An 18,526-nucleotide genomic window follows, 5' to 3' on the forward strand; every position below is an offset into this window, starting at 1 on the left:
ATTTCCTTATTTGCAAAAGAAAAAATTTAGAAGAATTTATTTAAAACCCAGCGCACTTTTTTGTGGCAATAAATATACAGTTTTTTCAATGGGTGGCACTTCCTCGGTCTATCAATATTTTTTTTGGAGAACTACAATCTCAGCTAAATAATGAACATGATCATGATGATGAAAAGGAAAATAAAATAATTATTTTACAATGTAATTTACAAGATACTTGGCCCTGAGTTTCGTATCGGAGCTGTATTTATGTTTACATTGTGTGAATGATGCTATATGCTTAGTCAATGTATATTTACAGATTCTTGGTCCTGTCCGTTACAGAGCTATGTTTACTTATAATATGTCTACAATGTGTGAGTGATGCTACAGTATATGCTAACAATATAATTATATTTCAGATTCTTGGCCCTGAGTTACAAAGTCATATCAGAGCTGTGTTATATGGACAGTGTGTTGGGGACGCTCTTGGACTTCTGACCGAGTTCTTAACCAAGAAGAGGCAAAAGAAGTAGGCCCTATCTTTTATGTTTTATGAACAATTTGTGGGGTATGCTTTTGGTTTCTGATGAAATACCTGACCAAGCAAAAGGCTACATAAGAAGGCCACAAGCACTTAGCCCATGAACACAGAAAACTTTAAAAGTTATTGCATTAATTGGCTGTGTATTTTATTAAGCCTTTAGTCTTTTTGTGGAAAACAACTTACAAGCACATTATTAAATCTTCTATTTTACAACTCTTCATGAGTCCTCTTCTTTTATTTATAATTACCACGGTAATTCTTCTAAAACTTTCAATTTTCATCACTGGAAATCTTTAAATTGGAGGTCTGTCTGATTGTCTGACTGCGGCAATGCAACCATGATAATAGTGCAGAGAATATAAAATATGTCGATCACATTCCAGTTTAGAAATTTTAAGTGTATTTGTCATTCCTGTAAACAGTCAGGGGTGGTACTGAAATCATTCATTTTTGAAAATGATGGATAATGGTCATTTCTTCTAAGTATATAATGTACACAATTTTCTGATTTTTGTAAATATGACGTCTTTTCATCATATTTCCATTCTCAAGTCAATTTTCCCATCCCATTTACTGCAGTAATTAGATATAGTACACTATCCTGCCATAGACCCTTGTGTAGAGAAACATCTTGCAACAAATTTGAAACCAAAATAATTTAGTGCGCCCCGTAAAACTAATGAGATAATTAAGTGCGCCCAGACCTAACAATTTGATAAAAAATGATGAAAAACAGTCATTTTTAATATCAGAGATAACTCTATTTCTAGTAAAATAAATTTCAAAATAGAAATGACTGTTTTTCATCATTTTACTAAAAAATGATGAATTTCCATCATTATTAAAAATCAATTTAATGACTGAAAATTATCATTTTCAAAAATGACTGATTTCAGTACCACCCCTAATGGTAAACATGGTTAATGAGTGCAGTGGAACCCAAATCTCGCTATTACGGTGATCGTTTTATATGATGGGATGCCTTTTACGTTGTAACCTTTACAAAAAAAACCCTTTTATTATGTTGTACACTAAAGCAAGGTCTTAGTTTCACGAGGTAAAAATTTCGTCGACATTATTTTCACTCTGTGTAGAAGAGCTTAAGTAGAATGTAATTATGAAGAACGAAAGCCATGAAATCAATTTGTATTTCTAGATGGACCTTCTACATTTTGTTAGTAACAGAACTGCCTGAAATGTTATATATAAATTGAAATTCAATATCAATATAAACTTTATTGTCAAGTTCTGATGCATGTTAAGTTCACAAAAAAACAGTATTTAATTTTGAATTCATGCTTGTTAGGGTTTACTCTTCATTGACATCACAAAACAGTGCACTAAGAACTTTAATTTTTTCACAGTGGAAATAGAAAGCATTGAAAATAAACATGTTTAAATCAAATTACATGTAAAACAGTATTAGATAAATTTTTAAAATCAAGTACAGTACTGTAGAAATACTTTTTTCGCAAGGTCATAATTCTGCCGAATGACAATTTCTGTTTAATCTGCGGGTAGAAAATTACACGGATTTCTTAAACTGTCACTATATGCTTTACATTAATATTAAGTACGCTAGGCCAAATTTCCAATTTTGCCAAATTTGTGACCGCGTACATAGCGTTAAGTAATATCCCGCAGAAAAAAAGTATTTCTATAGTATTCCACTAAAATCTTTAAAAACTGAAAGGACCTAGAACTGTAATACATGTATATTTGTTGGTATATATTTTTGTTCTGGTTCAGTATTTTGGGAAATTGAAGGACAATTTGGAGTATAAACACAAGTCCCTGGTGGACAACCCCCATCAGAGTCGCTGGAAGGAGGGCGACTGGTCAGATGACTCCGATCAGATGATTATAATAATGATGTCCCTCACAGACAACAATGGAATGGTATGTAAAGCTAACAGTTTCAAAACAGATTGATAGGAAGAAAGCAAGCTTTTTCATTTGTGCTGCGATAAATGATGTATTCTAGTAGTATAACTCACCAAATTGCATGTTTTTTATGCAATGAAATTAATATTTAACTGTCACTCACTTAAGATTCTTTTCTTAAAGATACATGTTATCTTTTATGCCAAGGTCATGATATTAAATTAATATCTAAATGACACTCATCTAGTACATTTTACCTCTAAATATCTTATCTTTTTTCTCATCATGGTATTGAGTTAAGATCACATATTTTACAGGTCAAGGTCACTTGGGAATTTATGTGAGATACTGACATAAGTTTTAAACCAATTATTATTTTTTCTAATTTTTTTATTACCCAAATAGTCATTTTGAAATCAATCTGCAACAATAAATTTTGTGTACAGGTATACTCTGCTCAAAATTTATATTCTTCCATTTAATTTTTGCCTTTGATTGCTGTTTATTATCTCGAAATCATGGTTTTGAGTTAAGGTCACATATTTTATAGGTCAAGGTCACTTGGGCAATTGTGTGAGATATTGTTCCATTGAATTTTTGCATTTGATTGCTGTTGATTATCTTGACCATATTTAAATCTTGAGGAGTAATGTTCAAAACATCATGTTTGTTTGACCACTTTGTGTTTAGGTGAATCATAAAGACATTGCCCACCTATTTCTGGACTGGATGAAGAAGGGATTTCCTGAGTTGGGGGATTTTGTTGGAATGGGAATTGGAAAAACAACCGACCGTGTTCTACACCACAAAAGTTACCGTGATGATCCTTACACAGTTTGTATATTTCATCTTGTACTTCAAAACTGCTATTTCAAAAAAAAAATCTTTTGTACTCCTGGACATCTAGCAGACTAAAACTTTGTAAGATAACTATTTCAGCTATCACTTTACCAAAACTGCAATTCAAATAGGACTAAATTGGCAATACATGTACATGTCTAACAAAATGTTTATTAAATCTTCAAAAATTCATCTTCCTAACATGTGGGAGTTTAACAGATTTCATTAGTTTGAGTCCCTTTCTGATCACATGATTAGAACATGATCACATGATTAGAACATATACTTATCACATGTAGCATGAGGACAAAATGGAAAGTAATAATATGATCAGAACAAAGTCACATGATTAGCATTAGGACAAGATTGTATCATGATAAAGACATGGTCACATGATAAGAATGTGATCACATGATTAGAACATGATAATAAATAGAAAATGATAGTCACATAATCATAAGAGTGCAACAATAAACCGTTTGATGGTATACCACTGTTCATTTTTTTCAACAGTTCTGTTCACGATACTAGAAACTGATATTACGGTTCAGTTCAATAATTATCCGGATCATCCTTTTTAGCTCTACTGGTCAGAGACCAGAAGAGCTTATGCGATAGTAAGGTGTCCGTCGTCCGTCCGTCCGTCTGTCTGTCCCCTGTCTGTAAACAATTTTTCAAAACGCTACTCCTCCTACAGTTTTGGTCTGATTTCAATATTACTTGGCACACAAGTAGACTACACTAAGATACATAAAATAGTGCATCGGTTTTTGATTTCGGTGAACGGTGTTGCCATGGTTACTAAAAATAGAATTTTCTTTGAAATTCCTTTAAAACACTACTACTCCTCCTACAGTTTTGGTCTGATTTCAATATTACTTGGCACACAAGTAGACTACACTAAGATACATAAAATATTGCATTGGTTTTTAGCTCTTCTGAGCCAAAGGCTCAAAGAGCTAATGCTATGGCCATTTGTGCGGTGTGCGTCGTGTGGTGTGCGTTAACTTTTTATACGCCCGTCTTAAGACGGGACGTATTATGTTATAGGCTTCGTGTCCGTCCGTCTGTCCGTCTGTCCGTCTGTCTGTTAGCTTTTTCGTTTCCGGCTCATAACTTTAATACTACTACAGTGCAGGGAACTAATTTTGTTACATAAACCAGCATCAGGATCAGCATAAGTAGGATCAGGATAGAACTAGCATCAGCATCAGCATTTAAAAAAACAGCATTACCTGGATCAGCATCAGCAAGCAAAGGATAGAAGTAGCATTGACCAAAGTGAAAACAGATAAAGGAAAGTCATTTAATACAAATTACAAATAAAAATTACCCCAAAAATTATTTTTAATGGCTTAAAATAGCGATGCTGTTTTTGAATTATCCACTTCCGCAAGGATAATCCTACTTCCGGTAGCATTACTAGCATTGACCTAGTTTCAAACCAGCATCAGGATAAGGATTAAACCAGGATCAGGATAAGGATAACTAGCATCAAAATCAGCAAGCAAAGGAAGCATCAAAATCAGCAAGCATAGGAAGCACCAAAATCAGCATTGATGCTGTAACAAAATTATTTCCCTGCACTGTAGGCCTAGGATTATCAAACTTTGTCATCTGATGCATCTTGGGTAGAAGGTGTGTCGCGCACAAAAAGTAGGTCGCTCTGACCTTTAATTAAGAAGTTAGAGCCAAATATGGAAAAATCCTTTCCGGCCCATAACTAGAAAACCATAAGACCTACAATCATCAAACTTGGCCAGTTTATGCGTCTTAGGTAGAAGGTGTGTCGCGACCTATTTCAAGGTCACTGTGACCTTTAATTTAAGTGAATTTTTTTTAAAAAATGTATTTTTTTACTCTTCATTTACACATCCCAAATAATGTAAAAGTATTGCACTGTTCTTATAAAAAAAGTGTTAAATCAAGAAAATACTTATTTTTTTAAGCATATACTTGACAGCAATCTAAAACAAATATAATGTATGTTAGAGAAATCCCATGTCTCCCATGAGTATAATTATCAGGCACTGGTCAAGAAGAATTTTGATAACAGAAAATTGCATGTCAAATTAGAGAGAAATTAATGGGTTTTGAGTGCAGCAATTAACTGACAGAGCATTGGTGTTATCTTATATCCCTTAAGAGGCAAACGGGTAAGCCTGTTTGATTAAAAATAGCTCTTGTTGACTAGCTTAAGTTTTGAAATGAATTTGATGAAAAGTAATTAAAACTAATTTGATATTGTATATTAAACTAATCTGATATTATGCAATATTATTAATTTAAAAACTAATTTAAAGGGGTGGGGTTGAATCAGCATGTCCATATGATTTATATACTTAAACCTGTCGGACATTAAATCTCAACCAAATAAAAAAAATCTAGAGTATTTTATATGTTTTTGAAATAAAATTATAGTAGATAGTGCAGACCCATTCATCTCTTGGTAGTAATGAGTAGCAGAGCATTCAGTTAAAGATTAATTAATGAGGTCAATGTAGGAAGGCTTGCTGTCTCAGTCGCTCTGATTAGTGATTAAGCAGCCCTTTGGGGATTATACAGAAGAACTGCTGTTCAGTTTATAACATATGTCATTTGATGGCAAGCCTTTTTTTTTCAAAATTAATTTGGTATAGATTAAGTTGTTAAGACTAATTTGATGATGGGCATTTGACAATGTCTAACACAACCAGCACAGAAATCTATCAGTGATGTAATATTTATTAGAATTGATGCCTAGATCACAGGGGATGGATAAATATTTTAAGGAATGAAAATCTTAGAATCAGATTCTATGTGATTTTCTTCACCTAAACTGTTCAAGAAAATTGTAATTTTTTGACGGGCGTATCATGCTGTGGCGCGGCACTTTATTAGAATATGGGCCATAGCTCAAAAACCCCTTGGCCAATCAGTACCAAATTTGCCAAAGGGTATCCTTGGCCCAAGGGCTACCATTTATTCTAAAATAAGGGTTGGGACCCTAAAACAAGGGGAGATAATCAGGAAAACAAAACCAAAAGTACTAGTTGCTAAAAAATCTTCTTCTCCAGAACCGCCAGGCAGATTTTCACCAAATTTACATACAAGGATCAGGATATGTTGAAGATTAAAAATTGTTCAAGGCATGACCCTGGGGCAAAGGGCGTGGCCTCAAGGTCACTTTGAAGTTGACCTAAATTAACAATTAATAAAAATGTTTATATTTTGCTTACTATACGGGCTAGGATCATCAAATCTTGTAAGTTGATGCATCTTAAGACTTCACATCATGTTACGAAGTAGATCACGGTGACCTACTTTTTAAATTTTGCGGGCATTTGTTTTCAAATTGATTTGAAGGCATATTTTGGACACTTTTAGGCCTATGATCATGAAACTTAGTCAGTTGATGCATCTTGGGTCCTTAAACAACGTCAACCTAAAAGTAGGTCACCGTGACCTACTTTTTGAACTTATGACTTAACCTTTTTAAAACATTAAATCTCATTATTTCAGGCACTGAAAGGGTTAGAATCATCAAATCTTGTAAGTTGCTGCATATTGGGACCTTAAACAGATTCTCAATAAAAAGTAGGTCACTGTGACCTACTTTTAGAATTTTGCAGGCATATGTTTTCAAATTGTTTAAAAGGCATTGCCATTTTTTGATTACCTTCAGACCTACAATCATCAAACTTGGTCAGGAGATGCATCTTGGGACTCTGAAAAATGTTGACCAAAATGTAGGTCACTGTGACCTACTTTCGACATTTTATGGCTATATTTAAGTATCTTAGGTATTTATTGGCTTAGAATCATCAAATTTTGTGAGTTGATGCATCTTGGGTTTTTGGAGAGTGACGACCAAAAATTAGATCATGGTGACCTAATTTTGACATTTATGGCTATATTAAAGTATTTCCTTTACAAATTGGCTTAGAATCATCAAACTTTGTAAGTTGATGCGTTTCGGGTTTTCGGAGAGTGATGACGAAAAATTAGGTCACAGTGACCTATTTTTGACATTTTATGGCTATATTTAAGTATCTCCGGTACTTATTGGCTTAGAATCATCAAACTTTGTCAGTTGATGCATCTTGGGTTTTCAGAGAGTGGCGACCAGAAATTAGGTCACAGTGACCTACTTTCGACATTTTATGTCTATATTTAAGTATCTTACGTATTTATCGGCTTAGAATCATCAAACTTAGTCAGCAGATGCAACTTTGGGACTTGAAAAATGTAGACTAAAATGTAGGTCATGGTGACCTACTTTCAACATTTTATGGCTATATTTAAGTATCTCTGGTACTTATTGGCTTAGAATCATCAAACTTTGTCATTTGATGCATCTTGGGTTTTCGGAGAATGTCAACCAAAAAGTAGGTTACAGTGACCTACTTTCAACTTTTTATGGCTATTTTTAAGTATCTTAGGTATTAATGGCTTAGAATAATCAAACTGTGTAAGTTGATGCATTTGGGGTTTTCCAAGAAATGTAGACCAAGAAGTAGTCGTTTTTGGCTAAGAATCATCAAACTTTGTCAGGTGGTGCAACTTTGGTCTCAGGAGTGTCCCTAGGGTTAGAGGCTTCAATTACAAGTGATAGGTTGTACAATTTATCAGAAGAGCGATTCAAGGCCCTTGGGCCTCTTGTTTATTTCGATGAACGGTGTTGCCATGGTTACTAAAAATAGAATATTCTTTGAAATTCCTTTAAAACGCTACTCCTCCTACAGTTTTGATTAGATTTCAATATTACTTGGCACACAAGTAGACTACACTAAGATACATAAAATAGTGCATTGGTTTTTTTTTTTGGTGAACGGTGTTGCCATGGTTACTAAAAATAGAATTTTCTTTGAAATTCCTTTAAAACGCTACTCCTCCTACAGTTTTGGTCTGATTTCAATATCACTTGGCAAACAAGTAGACTACACTAAGATACATAATTCTGTGCATCGGTTTTTGATTTCGGTGAACGGTGTTGCCATGGTAACTAAAAATAGAATTTTCTTTGAAATTCCTTTAAAACGCTACTCCTCCTACAGTTTTGATTTGATTTCAATATTACTTTGAACACAAGTAGACTACACAAAGATACATAAAATAGTGCATTGGTTTTTGATTTCGGTGAACGGTGTTGCCATGGTTACTCAAAATAAATTATTCTTTGAAATTCCTTAAAAACGCTACTCCTCCTACAGTTTTGATTTGATTTCAATATTACTTTGCACACAAGTAGACTACACTAAGATACATAAATTAGTGCATTGTTTTTTTTTTGGTGAACGGTGTTGCCATGGTTACTAAAAATAGAATTTTCTTTGAAATTCCTTTAAAAACGCTACTCCTCCTGAATTTCGGTCTGATTTCAATATCACTTGGCACACAAGTAGACTACACTAAGATCCTTAGAAAAAGTGCATCGGTTTCTGATTTCGATGAACGGTGTTGCCATGGTTACTAAAAATAGAATTTTCTGTGAAATTCCTTTAAAAGGCTACTCCTCCTACAGTTTTGATTTGATTTCAATATTACTTTGAACACAAGTAGACTACACAAAGATACATAAAATAGTGCATTGATTTTTGATTTCGGTAAACGGTGTTGCCATGGTTACTCAAAATAAATTATTCTTTGAAATTCCTTTAAAACGCTACTCCTCCTACAGTTTTGGTCTGATTTCAATATCACTTGGCACACAAGTAGATGACACTAGATACATGAAAAAGTGCATTGGTTTTTGATTTAGGTGAACGGGTTGCCATGGTTACTAAAAATAGAATTTTCTTTGAAATTCCTTTAAAACTCATCCTCCTCCTACAGTTTTGATTTTATTTCAATATTTACTTGGCACACAAGTATAGTACACTAAGATACATAAAATAGTGCATTTGTGTATTTTGATGAACGGTGTTGCCATGGTTACTAAAAAATAGAATTTTCTTTGAAATTTCTTGAAGGATCTCTACAGTTTTGATTTGATTTCAATATTACTTTGCACACAAGTCGACTACACTAAAATACATAAAATAGTGCATTGGATTTTAATTTCGATGAACAATGTTGCCATGGTTACTCAAAATTGAATTTTCTTTGAAATTCCTTAAAAACGCTAGTCATCCTACAGTTTTGGTCTGATGGTATTTGGCTTTTTTTCTCATCCTTTGATATAAGTACAAACCAATAACAAGCCTACAGTCTCAACAGAGACTTCTGGTTGGTTTATCATTTACAATTTCAAATGGCTTCCGCACAAAACATGGGCTCAATGAAACTGCAGAAGCGGCAAATAAACTTGTTTCCTGTCCGATATTTAACGGGTCGAAGGATGTAATCACTTTCCTAGGGTTAGTGTTATGAGCATTTGATAAAACATTTGAGTTTGAAGTATATGATGACAAATGTCTGTATCGTGATACATATCGTACCGTGAACTGAATACTGTGATACGTATCATTGTGTGGTAGGCGTATCATTGCACCCACATGATCACATGATAGGATCACATGATAGGAACATGAGTACATGATAGGAACATCACTTGAGAGGGACATGATCACATAACAAGGACAGCATGGTATCATGATTACATAAATAGGACATGATCACATGTCAGATTAAGACATACTCACATGCTAAGGACGTGATAATGACAGCATGGTTATAATGATGATTAAAGATATTATCAGGGTCTATCCTTCTGTTGTAGGCGGCGGAGAGTGTATGGAGGGAGAGCCAGTGTAAGGTGGCGCCCAATGGAGCTGTGATGAGGACCAGTATCCTGGGGGTCCACATGTTTCATGACCTTGAACAGGTGGCCAGGAATGCAGCAGATGTGGCCAGAATCACTCACTTTGATCCAAGGTCAGTTTTGGCCACGCTGAGTTGTGCCAGGGGCTTAGAATCACTCACTGTGACCCAAGGTCAGTTTGAGGTCAAGCTACATTGTAAGTTGTAGAAGAGTTTAGAATAAGTCACTATGACCCAAGGTCAGTTTGAGGTCAAGCTATGTTGTAGAAGAGCTTAGAAAAATTCATTATGATCCAAGACCAGTTGAAGTTTTATCAGAGCTTAGAATAACTCAATATGACCCAAGGTCAGTTTGAGGTCAAGCTACATGTAAGTTGTGCCAGGGGTTTAGAATAATTGACTATGGCATAAGGTCAGTTTGAGGTCAAGCTATATCTGACTGACCTAAGATCAGTTTGAGGTTAAGCTTACTTGTGTCAGAAATAAGAATCTCTAACTGTGACCTAAGGTTAGTTTGTGGTCAAGCTGAATTGTTGCAGGTGCTTAGAAATGTAAAACAACAGTTAAACTGTTTCCTAACACAGCAGAAGTGTTCAACTTACAAGTGCTGAAGACTCTTTACGAGTAAATGGTCAATTGCTTGCATATAAAAAATATGTAGAAGTCAGAGTGGTTTTGTAGAATTGCTAGCACAAAATGCTTATTAAAAATTTCATATTAAGCAAGGTATCAAAGTTACAAATATGATTATATAATTATATAAATAACCAATACTAGTTACAATTAGAAAGATAGCAATTCTCTTGTATATTTTATCATGGTTCATTTTTAATGAAACAACTTTTCGTTGTATTTTTCTTTACAAACAAATAGAGGACAAAATATGTTATGTTGCACTCTCTTAGTGTATGCTTCACCGAGTTCAAATCTATTACAGCACTGTTACAAAGCACTTTGAAAAATTGCGCACTTTGAAAAAAAATTTTCAAAGTGCGTTAAAATTTGGGACCATATTAACGCACTTTGAAAAAAAATTGTAAGGATTGATCAATATTCCTTCAAATAATCGGTATGATAAAAACTGGATTCTGGTTTGATAACTTTTTTATGATAAAGTCACAGTAGGACCTGAGATATTGATGTTTTAAATATTTAAGGTTTTGATAAAATAAAAGGGAAAATTGACGATTGTTTAAGTTCATTAATTCGTTTCTTCTTTTTTTTAATTCTAGTCTTTGATAAGTAGATGTAAAGGTGTATAGGGGGCACTAACAGAGGACAGCTTCAAGCAACTTAGCATTTATCATAATAAAAAGGGACCAGTTTGATTGTTCAAAACTATGAAAATTCTTTCTCTCTCATACGTTTTACTGTACTTAAAAATTTCTTGTTTTCATCTGTTTTAATTAACTCATTTATTTTTGAAAGTTTTCAATGTCATAACAGTTAGGTAAATACATATTAATTATATGAATGCTTTGAGTAAAGCATAGACATGTAGACTGGGCAAATGGCCAGGGGAGGGGGGCAGGTCTAAGTCCCCCACTTAATTTGGAAAGATATATATACATTACATAAGCATTGACAATGCAGCGTACCCTTTATAGGTTTATTGCTCCCTCCCCCGTTTGTTACCTACACCTATGTACTGGAAAGATAAGATTTGGACTGGGATCTTATACCCGTCTTCTCCTTTTTTCAATGGAGTAAATCAATTCATTTTTGAGGTTAGAGTTAGGCTTAGTTTTTTGAAAGATAAGTTTAAGTAAAATAACAAAAAAAATCTTTCCATGACTAAAATATGATTTTTTGTTCAAAGTGCGTTAAGTGTCTCCATGGTAAATTATATTGATGTAGAATCTTAACGCACTTTGAAAAAATTTTTCAAAGTGCGTTGATATTGTCCCAATTTTAACGCACTTTGAAATTTTTTTTTCAAAGTGCGTAATTTTTTCAAAGTGCGTTGCCACACAGCACATTTAATTCTTAAAGAGCTGTATAAGTATGTCGATTAGCTAGTTAAAGCTCACAGTATAAAGGGATCAATAAAAACAATAATTATACAAAAAATACAAATGATAAAAAAAACTGAAACATCCAACTAGTTCCAATCCTTAGAAAAGGCTGTGAATGAATTGAGAATCTGATGTTAAGGTAGTGGTTGGGACTTCCACTTTGACATATTTGCATGAATATTCAATGTTCATATATACTAAGCTCAACTGATGAATATTTAAAAACTAGAGGTACTGTGAGCAATGAGCTCACTAAATGATACCCCCCACCTCCCATATGGTTATAACTGATGACAAAGTCAATGATTTGCCATGGCCGGGAAACACAAAATATGTGTCAGATCAAAAAGTAAAATAGGAGGTGCACAATGGCAATATGTAATAAAGATTCTGTGAAAGTTTCATTAAATTTCACTCAGTGGTATAAGAGGAGTTGCGGATAAGAGATAGGTACCCTAAAGCGTAACAGATGTACGGACAGACGGACGGAATTAACAATTACTATATACCCTCCTGCTTTTCAAGCGGGGGGTATAAAAACTCATAACAAGATTAACAAAATAAATAAGAAATCTTTAAAGATACCAGACCTCTGCTAGGATCAACAAAATCAATGAATACAAAAGATTGATATAATTCTTTATAGATGCCAGGCCTCTGCGGTTGCTGTGTCGGTTGCTATAGCGATAATGTTGCAGAAGAAAGAGAAGCACTTTGACAGAAGGGGTCACTACAATGTTGGCGCCATCATTAAGGATAGCTATGATATTGCCGTCAGATACATTGAGGACAAAGAACAGGTATGTTTATAACCTTGACCCCTGCTCCATAATAAGGGATAGCGACAAATCTGCTGTCAGATGAATTGAAGATAAAGAACAGGTATTATGACCTTGACCTCTTTCTTTTCCTCTACTTGCAGATCTCAATGCATTAGTAAGGTTTTCATTCTCTGTCCATCTGTTTGACTGTTGCTGCATAAACATTTTTCAAAATTAGTTTTTCATTTTGGTCAGATTTCGAAAAGACTTGGTACACAGGTAGACTAAATTATGAGATTAAAAAAGATCTGTTTATAGTTGGCTTAATCTCAATCCTCAATGTTGCCATGATTAAAGGAAATAGGATTTTTTGTGATTTTTTTTAGGGCTTTAATAATCAATATTTATATTCTTTTTGAAAGAACTTTTCTTGAACTATGAACTTGGAGTCTCACTTACTTTTGAAAATGATTAACATTTGGACATAATTTTTTATGCTTTTTGCGTGGACTTTCATATTTCACATTAAATAGTTTTTTATTAGTGGTTACCACCATTTTTTTTACCCTTTGGTCTTGCTTTAGAGTTTAACTTGGATTAGAAAAAAAATGTAACCTAAACTAGTGCTAATTGTAACGGGGACCGTTACAGATGTTCCCCAAACGCCCCCAACTCCCTTTTGGTGCCATATTCCCTGTAAGCTCCATTAATAAAATAAACTCTATGCATTTGAGACTTTAACGTTTACAAAGAAGTGTTCCAAATTCATTCAAATTTTAGCATTGCACGCGTGCAGATGTGAATGCATGTGCGTAATGACCATATCATCTTGTCTACACAATCTATATATTGTAATATACAAAATATTAAGATATTTAATCCAAAAGTATTAAAAAATACGCTCATTCAATTTTATTTTTGATTTTACTCATTTCACGTGCACGCAGGTGCATACATGAGCATGGTGACCATACCTTCTTGTAGAAGTCCATTACATCAATGTATGTTCTAAATCCTATCCCGTTTGGTTGAAAACCAAGGGAGTTATAGCTGTTTAAAGTTTAAGCCAATCAGATTGCAGCGCACGTACACGCACGTGTATGAATGTGCATATTGACTATACCTTCTTGTAGAAATCTATTATATCTATCGATGTTCAAAATCCCATCCTGTTTGGTTGAAAATCAAGGGAGTTATAGCTATTTAAAGTTTAAGCCAATCAGATTGCAGCGCACGTGCATGCACGTGTTTTCAAGACAATTGCTAGATATCACGTTGTAGGATATCCTAATGCATGGCTATGTTCAAAATTTCAGAGGATTTTGTTAAAAAGCAAGAAGATATTGAGACTTTAGTTTCCAGCCAATCAGAGCGAAGCGCACGTGCATGCGCGTGAGATCTTGCTATTTTGACCATGTCATCTTGTCTATGCTTCAAATTTATCCTTATATTATGGTTTCAAAGCATTTCATAAAAAATTGAAAAAGTTACGTCTATATATCAATTATATTGGACATTTCTCGTGTTGCACGTGCGCGCTCTTCAAAGCACACGTGCATGCCCATGCTTTCATTATAACAGCTTATATATCATGCTGTAGATATCCCAAATATATGACTATGTTCAAAATTTCAAAGGATTTTATCAATAAACAAGAAAGATATTGAGACTTTAGTTTCAGCCAATCAGAGTGAAGTGCACGTGCATGCGCGTTGGTTCTTGCTATTTTGACCATGGCATCTTGTCTTTCCTACTAATTTGTCCTTATATTATGAGTTTCAATGCATTTCATCCAAAATTGAAAAAGTTACATCTTTATTAATTATATTGGTCATTTTTCATGTTGCACGTGCGCGCTCTTGCAAGCACGTGCGCGCAAAATGACCTTCGTTCGGCAAATCTACATAACATGTCTACTGACCCTAAAAACATTTCGCATCTGTATGTGTAGTTTGCAAGATCATTCGTGGCAGAAAATTTTCCCAGGAAGAAGAAAAATAATAATAGCTAACAACGATAAATGATCGTCGCAAGCAACGAGTAGGTCTTCCGTCCGATTCCGAAAAATAACCCATAAAATGGAGCTGAAAATGGATTAAACATATTTTGGACACACTGGTAATTGAAACGGGTCACTAACGTGAAAATCCAATACGCTTATCGATTACGCTATTTGAACAACTACTCTTACTTCACTTGTAAGTACATATAATTCTGCAACAGTTAATCTGTCTTGGAATTATGAAAGAAGGGTCACTATTCATAATTTCGCGCCAAACGCAACGAGTAAATCTTAGCGAATTTCTCTTGGAATGTTCATGGTCCTTCAGATAGACGGTATAGACCGAGGCCCCGTGTCACAGCAGGTGTGGCAGGATCAAGATTCCCTCCCTGCTCAATGGCCCTGAGTGCCGAGCATAGGCCCAAATTTGCAGCCCTTCACCGGCAATGGTGCCGTCTCCATATCAGTGAAATATTCTGGAGAGGGACTTTAAACAGTATACAATCAATCAATCGTATATAGGCAAATAACACTAAAGCAGTGAAACAGCTATGAATGGTTAATTTTTCAATTTTCAATCACGAAAGTTGACTATTCCGATTACTTACACTTTCATGAACCAGAAGTCTCTGTCGAGACTGAAGCTCTACTGGTTTGTACTTACAGCAAAGGAAGAGAAAACTTCAATAATTTGCATTAAGAAATTAAAATGTTTAACAGGCTGAATAACAGTCTTTGAAAAATTGTTATCTTTAAAAGTAAAATATGTTCTTATTGTAACAGTTGCAATTCCTATTATATTATAATCGACACAAGTGTGCATTAGGAGTAGCATTACTTCCTACATTCTTGAAAAACTATTTATTATAACTATGATTTAAGCTATGTGTTACCGTGATGCAAAGCAAAAAGATATAGATATTGTACTTCATGTGCACATTAATTCTTTTTATTTCTACTTTGAAATCAACCAAAACCAATTAAAGAAGACTTGGAGTAGCCTTTTAAATGTAATTTCACACCGAATTGCAACGAACCTACGACGTGACAAACCACGACATCACATTTCATCCTTATGTTACTTTCGTTCAAGCAAACTCGGCTATCTATAAACCCCTATTATCGAAAGTCGGAATCTACTTGACCGTGCCATTAAGATACCGCTTCAGACTTTTGAATGTTAATATCTCGGGTAGCATTTTCATCAATTTACAAACAAATTATATATTCAGCCTAATGAGAAATGTTCATCGAAATCAAAAATTTAAAATATAAATCAAAAAAGTTCAAAAATTTGACTTTTTTCTTTGCATGCCGTTACGACAGGAAGTAGAGACGAAGTACAAAAGATCGCGTCTTGGATAGTACTTATCACGATCTATAATCCCTGAAAGTTTCACAGTGATATCTTTTACCGTTCTTTAGATTATCCGCGAAACAAGATGTCAATTTAAAATCAGAAAACCGATACACAGAATTTATGTATCTTAGTGTAGTCTACTGTGTGCAACAAGTTGTTCCAGCAAATTTCATAAAAATCAATCCAGTAGTCTTCGAAAGAATTTCACACAAAATGTGATGGTCAGAAAAATAATAATTATAACGAGCTAACTAGCTTCAACGCCTTTTGCATCGAAGATTAAAAAAAGCAATACAGATCCTTATGTATCTTCAGTGTCAATATCTTCACTTGTGATTGCCCGGACAAGCTGACCCTCTTAAAATCAGTAAATCGTCCAAAACTCACGACCGGAAGTGAGCGTACTTATGAAAAATTCCCATAAGGTTCAGACCAATATCTATCAGATCTGAAAGTTTCGTGAAACATCGACCGAGCCGTTTCATAGAACTGGCGTGCACAAAAATCGGTAAGAAAAAAAATAATAATAATAATAATAATAGGGAAAAAGATGTTTCACCGAAAAAAAAAATGCCTCGATCTCCCTGGAAACGGAAGACCTTAATAAGAAACAGAGTTCCATATGTTCAATAACTTCGTTTGGAGAAAATAAAATGTTAATATGGGGTCAATTTATATTTCACAAAAATTGTTTTCTTTAAAAATAAAATATTTTCTTACTGACCTACATGAAGTCCTTTCTAGATATAAAACAACTAAAATATCAGGACACAAGATTGGTGCATTCAAGAACATGGGCTCTGGATTCTGGGCACTCAAGCACATGATTTCTGCAAAGCCATCACAAAGATTGTCATGCAGGTTTAAGCATTACAAAGATTGCCATGCAGGTGAGTCAAAGCCATCACAAAGATATGTCATGCAGGTGAGTCATTAATTCCATTCAAAGATTGTCATACTTTGAGACAAAGCCATCACAAAGATTGTCATGCAGGTGAGACAAAGCCATTACAAAGATTGTCATGCAGGTGAGTCAAAGCCATCACAAAGATTGTCAATGCAGGTGAGTCAAAGCCATCACAAAGATTGCTCCATGTTACAAAGCCATCACAAAGATTGTAATGCCTGAGTCAAAGCCATCACAAAATGTCATTGACAGGTGAGCCGCCATCACAAAGATTGTCACAGGTCAGACTTTTGAATGCCAATATCAAAGATTGTCATTCATCAATTTACAATCACAAAATTTTATATTGAGCCTAATGAGAAATTGTATCTATCAAGCAATACAAATATGATTTGAAAACAGTGAAAGCCAACACAAAAAGTTCAGGTGAGTCAAATTTCACTTTTTTTCATGCAGGTGCCAAAGCAATTACAAAGATTGTCAGGAGGTGACAGAGCAATGTACAAAAGATTGTCATGCTTGAGACAAAGCAATTACAAAGATTATCACGATCTATAATTCCTGAAAGATTTCACAGTGATATCCATTACAAAGATTGTCATGCAGGTGAGTCAAAGCAATTACAAAGATGTCAATGAGTCAAAATCACAAAATTGTCATGCAGGTGAGTCAAAGCAATTACAAAGATTGTCATGCAGGTGAGTCAATAACCATCACAAAGATTGTCATGCAGGTGAGAAAAAGCCATTACAAAGATTGTCTTGAGTCAAATCAATTACAAAGATTGTCATGCAGGTGAGACAAAGCAATTACAAAGATTGTCATGCAGGTGAGTCAAAGCCATCGCAAAGATTGTCATGCAGGAAAGACAAAGCCATCACAAAGATTGTCAAGCAATTTAGTCAATCAATTACAAAGATTGTCACAGGTGAAAATCTCAAGTACAAAGATTTCATTTGCAGGTGAGTCAAAGCCATCGCAAAGATTGTCATGCGGGTCTTAAAATCACAAAGATTGTCATATCTCACGACAAAGTGCAATTACAAAAATTGTCATGCAGGTGAGACAAAGCAATTACAAAGATTGTCATGCAGGTGAGTCAAAGCCATCACAAAGAGCGTCACAAAAATGAGAAAAAATAATAATAATATTAATCATGCAGGTGAGACAAAGCCATCACAAAGATTGTCATGCAGGTAAGTAAATACAAAGATTGTCATGCAGGTGAGACTCAGCCATTACAAAGATTGTCATGCAGGTGAGACAAAGCCATCACAAAGATTGTCATGCAGGTGAGACATGTTTACAAAGATTGTCATGCAGGTGAGACAAAGCCATCACAAAGATATTCATGCAGGTGAGTCAAAGCCATCACAAAGATTGTTGCAGGTGAGACAAAGCCATCACAAAGCTTGTCATTGTTTTCAAATCCATCACAAAGAAGTCAAAGGGAGACAAAGCCATCACAAAGATTGTCATGCAGGTGAGTC

The 18,526-nt window shown here is 34.6% G+C and overlaps 1 protein-coding gene across 1 annotated transcript; it reads left to right on the top strand.

Annotated features, from left to right (window-relative positions):
• Positions 1–2,275: 2,275 nt before the first annotated feature.
• LOC134244976 (uncharacterized) lies at positions 2,276–13,094 on the top strand (the record flags this gene model as incomplete). Its single annotated transcript, XM_062727227.1, has 5 exons — positions 2,276–2,425; positions 3,101–3,244; positions 9,951–10,105; positions 12,653–12,806; positions 13,086–13,094. Coding segments are annotated over 5 exons (612 nt in total), but the record flags the coding sequence as incomplete, so codon positions are not given.
• Between the last annotated feature and the right edge of the window lie 5,432 nt (positions 13,095–18,526).

The sequence above is a fragment of the Saccostrea cucullata genome, unplaced genomic scaffold (genome assembly GCF_032062105.1).
Source record: "Saccostrea cucullata isolate Sc308-1 unplaced genomic scaffold, CSIRO_AGI_Scuc_v1 ctg13275, whole genome shotgun sequence".
NCBI classification, from domain to species: Eukaryota; Metazoa; Mollusca; class Bivalvia; order Ostreida; family Ostreidae; genus Saccostrea; species Saccostrea cuccullata.